Source organism: Mastigoproctus giganteus, chromosome 1 (assembly GCF_048544385.1).
Source record: "Mastigoproctus giganteus isolate SK-2022 chromosome 1, ASM4854438v1, whole genome shotgun sequence".
Classification (NCBI taxonomy): domain Eukaryota; kingdom Metazoa; phylum Arthropoda; class Arachnida; order Uropygi; family Thelyphonidae; genus Mastigoproctus; species Mastigoproctus giganteus.
In genome coordinates this window covers 169521642-169537019 of record NC_143575.1, presented here as the reverse complement: position 1 = coordinate 169537019, position 15378 = coordinate 169521642, and the positions used below count along the sequence as shown (strand labels likewise).

General features: G+C 38.9%; 1 protein-coding gene across 12 annotated transcripts in view; it reads right to left on the bottom strand.

Annotated features, from left to right (window-relative positions):
• Nucleotides 1-15378, bottom strand: part of LOC150091249 (tyrosine-protein phosphatase Lar-like) — a 1641114-nt gene that overhangs the window by 1003111 nt on the left and 622625 nt on the right. For all 12 annotated transcript variants that reach the window (XM_090374921.1, XM_090374965.1, XM_090374991.1 and 9 more), the window contains one exon: nt 2766-2897. In XM_090374921.1, the coding sequence (XP_090231047.1) occupies nt 2766-2838 (73 nt within the window). In that variant the 5' untranslated portion in view covers nt 2839-2897. The remainder of the gene's footprint in view (nt 1-2765; nt 2898-15378) is intronic.

Sequence of the window (15378 nt, the reverse complement as noted above, 5' to 3'; positions counted from 1 at the left end):
ACTGTAAATTTCAAATCATTTTTGTACTCTTCTTGCGTTTGCTAAAGCTTAATTCCTCATATCGGGCAGAAGCACCTTCCCTATAAGAGGGAAATATATTGAAATCAGATGTTTCTTTTTTGATATCTGGTGATCGAAGGCAAATCTAATTCGCAATATGGCAATCTGACCAAAAAGGTTCGGGCCCCATACAGCGTCAATTGTTTACGTATTCAGATCACTTTGTTTAATGGTCTTTTCACTTGATACTATTATTTTCCCAGTCGTCTAGCTACTTGGCGAATGAGAGTTTTTGTTGTTGGCTTTTTGGCGCATCAGCCACTTAAACCATATTACGCCGCTGTGTGTGTGTTCAAAGGGAAGAGTTGCATGTTGTGTGCGCCTAAAAACTGGGAATAACTCAAGGGGAAACCCTATTACCTACTCCTAAGGTCGACTAACTACCGCCTGCAATGAAGAGGATTTTAGAAATTCCTCCGGTTGTCGAACTCAGACCTCTCTAAACGACTTACACAAAATGAAATTACTATATTGATGGTGGAAGACTGCGTATGAGAGAGAGAGAGAGAGAGAGAAAATAAGGACCAACTTATCTACCACAAATTCCAGATCGATATGAGACATCCACATGGCGAAAAACTTGGCCAAAATTAGATTTCTGTCAGAGTTGAGTCTCTGAGTGTACACGTCGCCATTTTTGTGAAAGGAGAAACAAAAATCCTGAAACCAAACAGGAAATAAAAATGAAGAAAGATGTTCCGAAGCTTCATGGTGAACAGAGTACCTAAGGTAAACAAATACGAAGCTTTTGGAAGATAAATGAAAGCGATAACAAATCAATGGAATTTCTTTAATAAGTTCGTATACGTGAGACATAAATGGGGATGAGAAAGGGAGAGAGAGAATAAACAAAGAAAATAGAGAAAATGCAGTTATTCATAAATAAGTAACGTAGTAAAACTTACCGCTATGAACTTGTTTACGTCTTAACGAAAATGCCATCACAATCAGATGTTTATTTATTTAATACCTGTCCACTGAATTTTGAATATTTTTTGCTTATTCTTAATTAATCCACGCTACAGCACTTCGAATCTAGAGCTGTTTCCACAGAATCTTGCATTAACTTTTATTGCACACACTGGTGTTTCGAGTACCCTAAAAATACCAAGAGAAAAAGAAACGCCACGTACACTAAAAAGCTTTTAAAAGAGATTAAATATTTCCAACTCCTTTTTCTCCTCCACGTCTGTCGAAACAACCATGAGATTCCAGAAGTGATACAGCGACTATGGTTATGTACCCCCTTCTACGATACATTCCCATTAACTTTTAGAACAGCATATTATTCTAAGCAATCTGGTATACGTGTACTTATCCATACGACAACTTAAGCCATTTAATTCGTATAAACCATGTTTCCTTTCCTCTCCAATACAAAATATGACGAATAATCAAAGACATCTAGAGAAATGTATGCATTTCGGCTGATTCCTTTGATCAACTGGAAAATCCTGAAGTTTTATTCGAAGGTTTTGAATATCAACATTGCACTACTCATTGAATAATAGTTATTTGCTTTTGTATACAACTATAGTATGGATTCTCGTATTAGTCAATTGGAGAATTGTTACTTGGGGTTAATATTCAGCGTATTCTTACAACGTAGGCATAATGTTGATTAACAATTAATTTTTATATAAGCAAAACGAACTATTCAGTTAAACAAACATACACGAATAGATCCAATCTTGCTATTTAATAATATTTCTATCAAACACCCAGGAATAGTAATACTCAGAAATAAAATAAATATTGTACTCTTATTAATGCAGTAATTATCCAATGTTCTAAATTTTTATCAATTTATCGAAGCGATGCTGATTGACAGTACATATCAGGGAATATATGTATTTAATATCCTAAACTTGGATATGCGAAGTATACAACACTTGATATTATAAAATTCAAGGAAAATCAAAATTTAAGTGGCAGGACTTAGTTATAGCAAGTTTAAAACATTTTGATGTATAATCGAGGAACTAAATTATCTTTATCTACGAATATCTATGCAAAATTTATTTAATTACACATTATGTTTAATCTCATAGAAATTCATAAGCTATTACTGGTTATCGTACAACTACTGAGAAAAGAAATAACTTAAACAGAAACTTAGAACTATTATACATATGAACCTCCAGCAGCATGGTAGATTTTAATGATCCTGACATTACTAAATGAGTTAGAGAACACATCACTGGGCCTATTTCACTTTCCTTGAGGCTTATTTTAATTAATTCAGTGGCATATTATATCAGATAAATTTCCATTTTACATATATTACTGCCTTATACAATGAGAAAATGATACTTCATTATTACAAAACTTTTCTTTCCAAAAACTATTCCTCATCTCTATTTTAATTTTCCAAATACAGTACTTAAAGTCACACTGCAAGAAATGTTAAAGCCTTCTTTACTTTTAGCTGTAAACTGAAGACAGGACTTAGAACTTTATATTACCACGTTTAAAGATAAACTCGATTAAACGTGTTTTCAACATACATAATGAAGTTCGCCATTTTATTTTTACAGTGTATATTAACTAAATAAAAGAAAAATACTAAACGATGTTCCGTATATGTTTTCTTCATTTTTGCTTGGGATTAATTTCCCCGTATATAAGTGAAGACAAGGGTCAGTCACTTAGCTTCTGCTGGTGGTTCACGACGGGCGGGAAATAAGAAAGACATCTGTACTTACCGTCTGCCAGAGAGGGGCGGTAGGAATACATGAGCAGCACTAAGAGCAGGCGGTGGGATACAATGCCACGCATCTCGTACAGGAGGTGAAGGGGTGCAGCACACGATCTTGCAGGGGATATAAAACACACACCTAGAAGTAAAACCAATAATACTAACAAAGGATACTAGCCTGAATGCAGGAGTAAAAGGAGAAGGGAGGGAAGAAAAATAAAAAAAAAAAAGGAAGGAAGGAAAGAATAGGTGACGAACGCTACTTTAATGTACTATCCTGAATCGGAACGAACGTTGGTGTTTTAAGCTTATCAGTGGTGAATGCTGAGAGTAACTGGCGCTGGGAAGCACACCAAGCGTAAATGAGAGAGATTTCTTTTGGCTCCCTACTTTCAAAAGAGAGATTACGTGATGGAGAGCTTCAGGAAGGAGGTATAGGAGGACCTTTAAGAACAATGCGAATGGATCAGCCACAGGGCATTCCAGATGAGTCGTCAGGACACACAACCTGTCGAAACTGCTCGGACCAGCGTCCGAGGCAGAGATGTGACTTTCCGCATCACTTAAACTGCCTCTCTGACACTACCATAACTAGATAGGAGCAGGAAAGGCACGGCACATAACGACGGCCAACCCCCTACTCACAGACAGATATTCCACACATAGGACTCGGGCAAGGCAAGATCATCACTTGTAGACGGGGCTGACAGGGTTGATTACACAGCTTAGGTATGACTCCTGCTACTGTTGGCATGTGCAGGCAATCCACGACACACCTGGATGTGAGAAGGTGAGAGTTCATCCGGAGTGGCGTCACATTTATCCCCTTTACTTTTACCACCCACCTCGCTATTCGGGGGGAAAGGGGGGCTCACTGAATAGGGAACGCGTGGGACCAAACACCTCAGCGTTAAGCTAAGGCGAAGAGGAAAGAGGGGGATGATGGGATACTATAATGCAGGAACGTCACCTACGTTGAACGCCTACACAACGTAAGAAAGTCGGCCGTGTTAAAAGAATGCGTATCCCCCGGTCTACTAGTGTAGTGAGCATGCCTAGTAACATATCCCACTAGGTTCCCTCCCCACATTGCCAGCCCGCTAAAGTACTACGGCAGTCTTCCAGACAAGTCAACCTGTGCGGTCGTCCACGTGAGATTGCCAGCCCAACCAATCGGCGTTAGTTGTCCGTCTCTATGGCAACTGTCCTATGGGTGGATCCCAGCGTAGGCAGGGTCGTAAAACATGCGTGAACAAGACGGACCGCAGATGAGCTGCACATTGATCGGGGACAAAACGGTGCATGAGCAGGTAAATGCCGACCGTGGGAACGGCCTGTCACACAGTGACAGATCGCTGCACGCTATCCAGCCACATACCTGGCCACCAGGTACAGAACGTAGGCCTGCGACATGTTGCCTTACCTAACTACGACGACTGCGAGGAACAGAATAAGTCTACGAGTATATTAAGACTGAGTCGATTGTTTGCGGGATGACACCAAGATAATCAATCTTCTCTCGGTGGTAAATTAGCTCGCAGTTAATGCACTAAACACGAAACTGCCGCGTGGCCATGGGCGTAAAATGAGACATTTTGATCTGGTGTCATCACCACACCTTAAACGAATCTGCACAACTGGAAAGGAGTAGGCAATTATATTTTTTCCACTCTCCGTAGCTTTAGTTCTATCTGCATCTAGTTAGCAGTTCTGTAGTGCAATACTCGGTTAGAAATTCATTATTGAAACAGCTTACCATGAGGTAGGTATGAATATGAACTTCAGTTGAGTACTTTTCATTTTTATCGTTATTTATTAGCTGATTAAAATCACGTATTTCAGGAGGGAAAATCTTCTCAGAATGAACATACGCTGTTAACAATTAATGCAGTAAGAAAAGTTTCATTTGAAATAAGGAGAGAGAGAGTTTCCTTTCCTCTCTCCATTATCTACTGTCTGATGATCAACTGTGCTGGTTATCTTCGACTACTGCTCAAAGCGTTTTATATTAAAAAAACTGCATTTATGTTCCGTATTAATATCAGTAACAGGTATAATATAATCTGCCAAATAAAATAAAACTCATTAAAGAATACAGAAGCATGTATACGCTGGTCATTCCTCGCATATGCTATAGATCTACTTCAGCGCTAACTATACACTGGTGTTCAAAGAAAGTGCATCACCTAGGAATTTCACATTTCTAATCCTTTTTCGCGATAGTATGTTACATTAATGACTAGCATTACAAATAGAAATATAAACAAAAGATATTAATTAACAGCTAAGTACTATTTGACAGGTGCTCTCGAAATATTCCAAAATGAGCATTTGCAACCTTTACACAACAGTTTAGGTAAACACGACAATTGTGGCTGAAATGTTATCAGAAGCCCTCAGTTTTTTATCATTTTAAATTGAAAACAAAATGAAAAGTTCACCAGGTGCAAAGTAATATTTAGTTGAACCGGCTCTGGCCCTGATAACAGCAGCACACCGTCAAGGCATTGACAAGATCAATTTCTGAAGATAATCAACTGAGAGTTCGTGGTTCCAAACACGAATTATGACTTCCTGAAGTTCACGAAGGGTCTTTGTTTCTTTCTGGCAACTGCAGATTCCATACGATGCATGTCAACAGTTCTCTATAGGATTCAGGTCCGAGCTGCTTCCTGGCGAGCTAATAGTTGTAATGGACCGGTCTTCCTAACATTTTTTCACCTGTAACAAATGTAAACACATTACTGTCGAACCTCTAATGCAGAAATGAAACTAAGTAACTACAGAAGTGCCCACTTACACTTTTTGCCCGATGACAAGGAGCAGAGTCGTCCTGAAAGATGCAGTTACTTGGCAGATTGAAGTGGTCTATAATGGTTGGCAGCAATTTGCTTTCCAATATAGCTAGGTATCCATTGGTATTCACGGAACCTTTTATAAACTGCAGGTAACCTAATGCACCCCCATATCATTTGGCTGGTGGGGAATTTCACTGTAGACACCATACAGTCTGGATGGTATTCTTCACTACGTCAATGGCGAATCGTTTGTCTCCCATCAGAACCATGCAGGTTGAATTTCTTCTCATCCGAGAAAATAACTGACTTCCACTGCACAGGGGTCCATTTGACACGCTCCTTACACCAAATTAATCGGGCCTTTTTCATTTTGTGTGGAGAGGGGCCTCTTAGGACTTCGTCCATTTTTGAAGAGGCATCTTCTGACTGTTATTGCACTTGCTACTACCCCTGTATGTTCTTCATATTCTCCGTTCGGCTCAGATGAAGAAGCTTTACGGTTTTTAAGGCATAAGCGCTTCAAAACGCGGTCCTGTTTTGGCGTAGAGACTCGTTTGTGTCCGGTTCCTTTTTTCCTATTAGCAGAACCAGTATTCTTGAGTTTGGAAAGAAATCTACTCATTATCGACATTACAAGACACACTATAAGCAATATGACGGGTAGAACATCCTTCCTCACGTAAAGCAACAATAGCAATGTTTCTTTGTGGCGTCAACTGCACATACTCGCCATCCTGACACAAGCAAGGAATGACTGCAACCCTTGCAGAGCGTGCTTATATAATTGAAAGTAACAGCTGATGTAATATTACGTCATCACCTACGCGTGTCAATCTTATCTGATGCAATCTAAAAAATAATGCCATATACTTCCATTATTCGGACGACAATTACAATTTTAAGGGGTGATGCACTTTCTTTGAACACCAGTGTATATACCCTTGATATCTATTTAAAAAAAAAAAAAAAAAAAAAAAGAACGAGCTCATCAAAAAGCAACCACTTCAAATTCGAAAACTGACAACACTTCTTTTCTGCTTATCTACCCTGCTGCCCATTCCTTCCTCCAATCAGCGCATGGAAGCAAAAATAATATCCAGTGCTCCAAATACCATATAATGGATAGCCTATGTGCTATGTACGAATAAAAAAAAAAAACAGTTCCAGATTTCTATTTGTCTAATTTTAATAAAATTGGAGAAGGCTCAACAAATCTTTCTGAAAGGGCCAAATATAAAATTTCATGAAAATCCGTCCACTGGGAGTCGAGTTATTATATGTGGGCAGACGGACAGACACGAAGACAATAAACGTTATACCCCATATACAGTACATATATATGCATATAAGAACGCGCTTAAAACAGCAAGTAACATGATTCAGTGTAGATACATTTTAAGTAATGATTAGGTCAAATGCAAACTACGCAAGTAAGCTACTCCTTCATGGAATTAACATTAGTTAGGTAGGTGGTTCTGTAATGTGGAAGAGTAGGTGTAGGCGTGGACGACGCGATGGAGTAATTATGGAGTTCGTGAAATATCGATCTTTGACCTTTACTTCCATGACAGAGTTCAATAATGAACTATGGATGTGCATTTCAAACGGAAGACCCTGTGACTAGTTCGCTTTGTTTTCAACGATGCTGAATTGCTAATACATCAGGATATATTATCATTCATGATAACTAAAGTGTCCCTTTTTCAATCCATATACTGTACTTCCAGTGATAAGCAAAGGATGGCCAAATGAGCTTCGAAATGCCAACATTTCATCTGCCAGAACCTCGCCTACATCAGTTCGTGACAAAAACAAATGACTCAAAGTACCAAATTTCATTTGACGAAAATATATCTATAGATTTAATCGATTTTCAGAATAACAAAAATGTTGCACGAAGAAAGGGAATCATGCATAGAATATTTTAAAGGAAACTTCCTTTTATTCTTTTGGATATGTTTTAAAACCGTATCCCTCATCAACACTACTGGTAGTAAACTAATATGGCTATAGTACAATTTGAAATAAATGTTACTTCACAATATTTATCTAGCACTAGAATCATCTGGATTTTCAGGAAGTAGTTAATCCTAAGAGATTTTTAATTACTCGTACCCACACCGTTCATATTATTTCAAATATGACTAAGCATTTTATTTCTCATAGCAGTGGTTTTCTAATAGTTAAACATTTTTGAATGAACCAAAATCTTCAGCCGACTTATGGATAAACGAACAGTAGGTTGAAAAACGGGGGAAGAATTCTTTATTCAACGTCTCTTGGATGCATTCCTTGTGCTGCTAAGATAAAAAGGTCTAAAGAGATCAGAGGCACATGTTGTGGTGGAAGGTTTTGTGTTTATTCTGGTTTGGTACGGTTTGCCATAGTCATCTTAATTAACGAAGTTGTGGACTTTGAAATGGGCTGAGAATTATTTATAACCTGTACTTGGACTGCGCGAATATTCTAAATGAATCCGGGGTTTTTTTTTGGGGGGGGGGGTCGTTTTAGAGTAATTGAGCACAGAGCTGGACCAAAGTATTTCGGAATGATTGTTCGGCTCCCTTTACTAAGGAATATATATTTTTTTTTTTCCTTATTGTTCATCTGTTTTTGGCGCCCCGGACAAGGGCCTGCTAGCTGCACCTTAATCCGGCAGTTATTGGGCAAAGATGGCCCACCGTGGAATTGGGCAAAAATAGGGGAATGAGTATAGAGTGATGTAAATTATCTGTACGATAATGGAATGGTTGCCAAAGGCTGTCTAGGACCACCTAAATATACAATAAATAAATACACAAAAATCAAAGTTACAATTAAAGTATGTGGGTAACTTCTACTACTGTGTATCATTGGGTTTCGTTATTATTAATACTGTGTCCCTTCGAAGTAACGTCTGGTTGTGAAAAATGATAAGACGTTATTCACCGATGTATAAGCAAAATGAAAATGATTCTCTATTCAACACAAAATGTATGATGTATTTAACAGCTGATATGGAGCGTGTTTTTTTTTTTTTTTTTAATATAGAATTTATTTTGTGGCTTTATTTTTGAACTTAGTTTAACTGTGGAAATAATGTGTATACATATTCACGTGGTATGTATTAGCGAAAAACAGAATAAATTATTTTAAACAGCCATAGTTACCAGCATTAATACCATATAACTAGATCAAATCAATTCTCATATTCACTTATTTATCCACACGTTATTTCAGAAAAGTTATCCACTCATCAAGCAGTACAACTCCGCAGTTGGCAAATCAAGTGCATATATTAATTAGGAATTATGTAGAATAACTGAAGGTTCGACTATAATTATTTAAATAATGCAGCTACCAAAGTTTGTCAAGTGCATTTAATTAACACTGGGAAGAAAGCTAGTTACAGTTTCGAATATTTGAAACAAGTGGGGGAATTCAATTCAACTGCTTCGCATATATTGACTGCATAAACTATAGCCAAAACCAGATAGGAAAAGAGACATTTATACAATGCAACCAAAATTGTTTATAAATCTATGGCGTGCGACATCTTGAAAATGCTGCTGATTAAGCTTAGCACCAAAGTTAAGATTTGTCTAGACTAAACGAATTGCGAAGTCTAGACAAATGTTTGCGTACTCCTTTACGAAGTAATTAAGCGTCTTAACTTTCTTTGAGATGGGACATCGAACACAGGGACATCGAATTTATATTTACGAAATCACGGACACACGCATACGCAATTTAAGTCAAGGAAACATTAATACCAAACGAAAGCCACAACACCGATTAAGCTGAACTATCAGTAGTCGCCCGCTAAAAGACGCACTCAAGACGTTGATCGTCATTATATGTAATTATAGAGACGTGCTTCCTGCTGGCAGAATATACAATGAGAATATTTTGCTAATCATATAAATAGAAGTTAATGAAACTACAAGGAGTCGACTGAATAAATCGTGCTTTCCTGATAATGTATCAAACTGAAACAGCTCGCATATAAAGGTTCAAGAAGCTGGCAAAGAAGATTAACTGCTATTATCGTTGTAATGAAAGCACAATAACAGAAGAGATACAACGGCCATATTGCGCCTACCATATGGCTGTTCACTGAAAAGAAATAGTATAAGGATTAATCAAAAGCGATTTTAAGTTGATTCGTTTCAAATAACCAGATAATTCAATCAAGATTTAATTTGTTTCCTATGGCAGAATATTTCCTACGCAACGCATATATTGGCTGAATCGCTCAAATCTGCACAATTTTGAACACTAGTTCAAATAAATTTGACCAATAGCTGGTCTTCTCAGTTTGACATTGTAACTGGTCTATGAGGATATGTTTTAAGGTTTACAGAATGGCAGTGACTGGGGAGGATTTTCGTCATATGAGAGAGAGAGAGAGAGATGCGTTAGATGAGTGGCAAATCAGTATTCTGGCAAGAACTTTGTCGTTTTTTTCAGACTAGAGCTCCACACTTCTGGCTTATGTTTTAAACTGCAATATAGCCCATGCTTAACTTGCTATAGCTGCTTCGACTGATGGCACCAATTTTGTTGTTCGAGATGTTTATAATCAGAATAACGGTCCCGTACCTGTGCGTACTAGAAAGCGACTGGGTGCTTGAGCTTGATTTGCATTTCTTTTCCAGAAATTGGTGTGTGCTGTGCAACCCTGCAGAATTTCACTGATTGGCAAACCATATCATGTTAAATCACCCAAATTCTTTCACAACAGGACCAGAAAGAGGTAGGGATAATGGCACTGTATGGCAGGAAATGCACTCAGAAAATGGAACAGGTAACTATCGAAATAGAAATATGATCTATATTTTATTTTTTTTTAAATTTGTCTCAAAGGTGGATGTTGATTTTTAGAACAGAAAGTTTTATATGAAACTGAAATAAAATCTTCCAGTAATTATTCAAATCCTAAACCAACTTCATCGATGAGGTTGTGTACCGGGGAAAGAGTTTTGAATAGTTTAAAAGGGTTAGAGAAGAAGATGCTAGTAGTAATACAAGTGGACATTCAATAATTCAAGATCGATGAAAATGTTTGAATGGTGATAGAATACTCCTTTAATTCGGATAAAATATAATCCACGATCGAAATAAAAAGAAATAAAGTCAAGGTTTAACAAAAAAAAAAAAATGGGGGGGGGGGGAGCCAATGCTCTGATTTGAGAGGAATGAGGTTTTGTCAAGGGCGCACCGGATATTTAGGCCTTGTATCTCTGGCAGATCTACAAGTTACATGTTTACGTAACTTTTTTGGTAAAAAGGGTTTAGGGCTGAAAGATGCAAGCTACGGAAAATTTACTAGAAGAACAACTTAGTGTAAAGCATCATTTTAGTTCGTAGTAAATCACTGAAGTAGGTGAAATGTTTTTTATTACATCTCCTATTGTGATGAGACGTATTAGAGTCACAACGACCTGCATGTTACTGCACTATCTCGAATAAGCAAAGCTTCTCCAGTAGAGAAGACTAATGTTACTTATCGGCGGATGCCACCATCCAACGGCACTGTTTCAAAGCTTGTTGGCCTCTTATCCGTGGGCGGGTAGGTACCCCGGTGATACAATGAGTGAAAAACCCAGTTAAACTTTAACTCCACAATATGAGATGTGGCATCTCATAGTGTGGGAGATGCTAAATAGTGTGCGATAGTAAATTACCAAGAAGGGTTTAGGGCTGAACGCCTCGGCCTACTGGAAATGTACTAGATGAGAAATTTACTTTATTATTGCACACCGTCTGGTATCTCTCATATTAAACTTCGTAACTCAACATTTAACAATGTTCTCTACATTTAATAGAGGACGATCACAACGAATCATTATTCGGTCCACGAAGAACCTTGAAAAGGGTGCACTAATGGAGTAGAATGTTTCTGACACCAACAGGAAAATACGATTGTATTTGTGCAAGAAAAGCAAAGAATGGACGCAAGAAGACTGGAGGAAAGTCACGTGGTCTGATAAATTTCGGTTTGCGTTCTTTAGCACTTATAAAAAAATATACATATGGAGGAAACCACACGGGCCACTGGAACCACCCTGATCAATCCCGAAAGGAGAGACTACCTGGAGAAGGTGTAATAATGTAAGTGTTTTTTGAATGGCAACGTAAACACCAGAGCATATCCTTAGCGAATCAGCTATTCACCCGTCAACATTGCATATACACAGGGAGGGATATTTTCATCTTGAAAATATCCTCTCTGTGGACAGGGATATTTTCAAGATGAAAACGCAACAAAAACCTCACCAAATGTGTGAAATAATTGTTTGAGAAACAGTTAAGGTCCTGATCAGCCCACTTTGGAATCTCAGTTCCATTGAGCATCTGTGGGTTGAACTGAAAAGGGCGTGTTCATCAGTGTAATCCTATACCCACGTCACCGCAGTAATTCGGAACCATTTCATTACATGAATCATTCACGTCGTGATTCTGGCAAACGGCGGTTCAACGTGATAATAGCTCATGGTCCTAATAAAGCGGCCGTGTAGTTGTTGTTGAGTTTTAGGGGCATCAGCGACTAAGCCCAAAAGGGACTGGGGACTTAAAAAACGCACCCTCTCACTATATTACAAAACTATCTTAATCCCTGTAATCAAATGTGCCTCACCTATATGGTACCACAAATTCACAACTGCTGTAAACACAAGAACCCTGGATACAATCCAAAATAACTGTACTCGCTTTTTGGCCCGAGCCTCCCGTACGGTCAGTACATACGCTCTAGACCTAGAAGTAATCAAGACAGCCATGCTATACCACCTTGCAAAGGGAGTCCCCCATCACCTTTGCTGGATAAACCATAGATCCCACAATCAGAAGACGGAGAAAGCCAACCTAATCCAACACCTACAGCGGGCAAGGCAGAACAGATCGGCGCATTCGACGAAAGGAAAAATGACAAAGAAATTCCTAGCATATATTAACAGGGTGTAACCACGGCCCCCTCCCTCGTTTCATCCAAGATTCAATCAGACCTTTCTAATCACAGGACATGGCCCATAACGCCAAATTGGCAGTTGGTTATCAACCTTCGGCTTGGTTGATAGCACACTATGTATCTGCGGGTAGGCGGAGACATAGGCCCATCTAATGCACCGATGTCAACACTATGAGAACCTGCGATGCCTCCTAATAACAAGGACAAGATGAACGCCACTGAATCAAGAGTCGCACTTACTCGAAACGGAGGACGACTACAGAGCGCTCACGCTTCGCCCAGAACTTATTCTCCAGAATAACGTTGATTGCTATTTACGTTACCAACTAAAAACAATTCGAACTAGATGTAGTGACAGCACACACACAGGAAATTCGAAATTTGGGACATTCCACTCCCTGGTTGGACAACGTATAATCCGGCCAGTCACGCAAATTGGACCTTGAGTGGACCAAAAACTACCAAAATCAAAACAACCTCACGGGATGGGGCTTTCCTCATGAATAACTCACCGGACCTCCGACTACTGATATGAACTCTAACAATGACAGTGAAAACTCCCAGGTATGTTGGTGCCATTGGCAATCTGTACCTTACTCTCTTGTGGGGTGTCCCTATCTTTCCCCTTCCTCGGCAGGGGGAGCCAGCGTGCTGTCCCTTTCCCCTCCCTGCCACTCCACTCTTCGCGTGGTGAAGCATGGACCTGCCTCACTAATACTCTGGGGCGGTAGTCTGCCCTACTGTTCCCATACTTCTGTCTCGCACCTCTCCAGTCTTCAGTCTTCCTCCCCCTCTAGCTATCTCACTACTAGCGGTTGACCCTTGTCAAAACCACACAACCACAACACTCAAAATTTTTAACTCTACCCAGCATAACATATCTCTTTCGGCCTGAACTAGAGTTTCTCCCCCCCCCCCTTTAGGTCCACTGAAATCTCAGGAAATTAGGTGGCAGGACCAGCCAGAGTAAAATATCTAAAATACTGGTGTACTTAGTCTGCCTCCACAGGGCTTAGTGTGGGCAACGGCAGGTCTCATTAGGGGCCCAACGGTTAAAAGGCTGGATGAACAACGGTACAAAACTTTACCCACTACAAAATCCATACTTTTAAACCTCTGGCCTCCACACTGTTCTGTATTACACCACAATGTATACTACGCGGAAATGGGGGAAACCCCTGGTGCCGTTAGACCCTAAACACCACCTATATCCATACACTTAAATCTCTGGCCTCTACAGCGCACTGTAACACACGACAATGTATAATATGCGGAGATGGGGAAACCCCTGGTGCCGTCAGACCTTAAACACACTTTACAACTCCTTTATACTATCTGCAAAGTGCGTGTTTTCTGTGGTTGATTTGCTGAACAAAAAAACAGTTTCCGGAAGGGGAAAACCATGCTACCCTAATGTGAGACGGACGAACTCAACCACGTTGTGAAAAAGGCCCAATTAAAATTCATCATGTCATCGACAGATTCGAACTTAGGTCTTTTCCTCCCGGTGTCGGGAGGACGGCGAATCTACCAACTGTACTATCCACGAGGGTGGCCATGTAGTGTATATCGTACTTTTGAAATTGTGAGAAATTTAGCAGCAAGATATACATCACAGGAGATATTTAAAAATTTTCGTTAGATACCAGATTAATATTGTTACGCTACATTTGGCTGGATGACCAGCGGCCAAATACAGATACCGACCTCGAATGGTTGGTTTGTGTTTTTGCAGGACGAAAATTCCAAATTTCCAAGAGAAAAACAATAAATCTTCGACCGATATGACTAACTCTACTTCGTTATAAATAAAACCGACGGAAATCCCTCTTGTCAATACTGGATTCGAATCCAGTCCTTTGCGTCATAGTCATAACTAATGCAATCTATAATAATTGTACTTCCTTATTTTTTAATAATAATTTAAAAATTTCTAAATGCTGTACTTTAAGGCCAATAAAAATATTCATCAGTAATAGTAAAAACAAAGTTTATTAATTATATCTAAAAATTCACAAAATGGTGGTAACATAAACAGTAACTATTAATCTCTCTGAAATTTAAATTTGGAGAATTTACTACAACGCAACAAAGTAAGCCAATATTTAAGGTACTTGGAAATTAATTATAAAAAAATATTATTCATATCTTTTTTTTTTCTCCGAGGTTCTTGTAACATTTACTAAATAAATTCTGCATGACTCAAATACAAAAATAACACCAGTCGTTTCGTGTGTCCACCTGTTAGAATGGATGCCTTGCAAATGGATGCCTGCTAAATTCATTAAGGAATAAAAAAATTCGTTATTGTGAGGATAAGGGTAGGTAGCTTTTATTTTTAACAGCATACTATATAAGGATATCGAAAACAAGTTCCAACAACGTCCATTCATATTGCTTCCATTCAAGGGAAACATAAGTACTATTTCACCAAAATCAGAACAGTTAAGTTTACACGGTAATACACATCCTGAACTGGGGAGAAGAAAAATAAAAACTGCGACCTTCTGCACGCGCACTTATGACAATAGTTGTAACTACAAATTCCATCTGCTCGCTAACAAGACAAGTAACTACAAAGTATAAAAGGTGTCGACGAATTCGGCCATTGATTTCTTTGGCAAGTTTGGCTTTTTGCCCAAAGGTGGAAGCTAAAGTGGCTATAATGTGAAATGTAGGTCGTCACAGTGGAAATCTATTGGGGCTGATGGGGCCAGTCCGCAATTTTGTTAGATACCCGATCGGTATTGTTACGCTACGTTTGGCTGGATGGTCAGAGGCCAAATATAGATACCAACCCTGATTAATTTTCGGAGTTAAAATATGTATAAAGATTGCGGTAGGAACTTAATTTTCTAATGAAAGGACTTTTC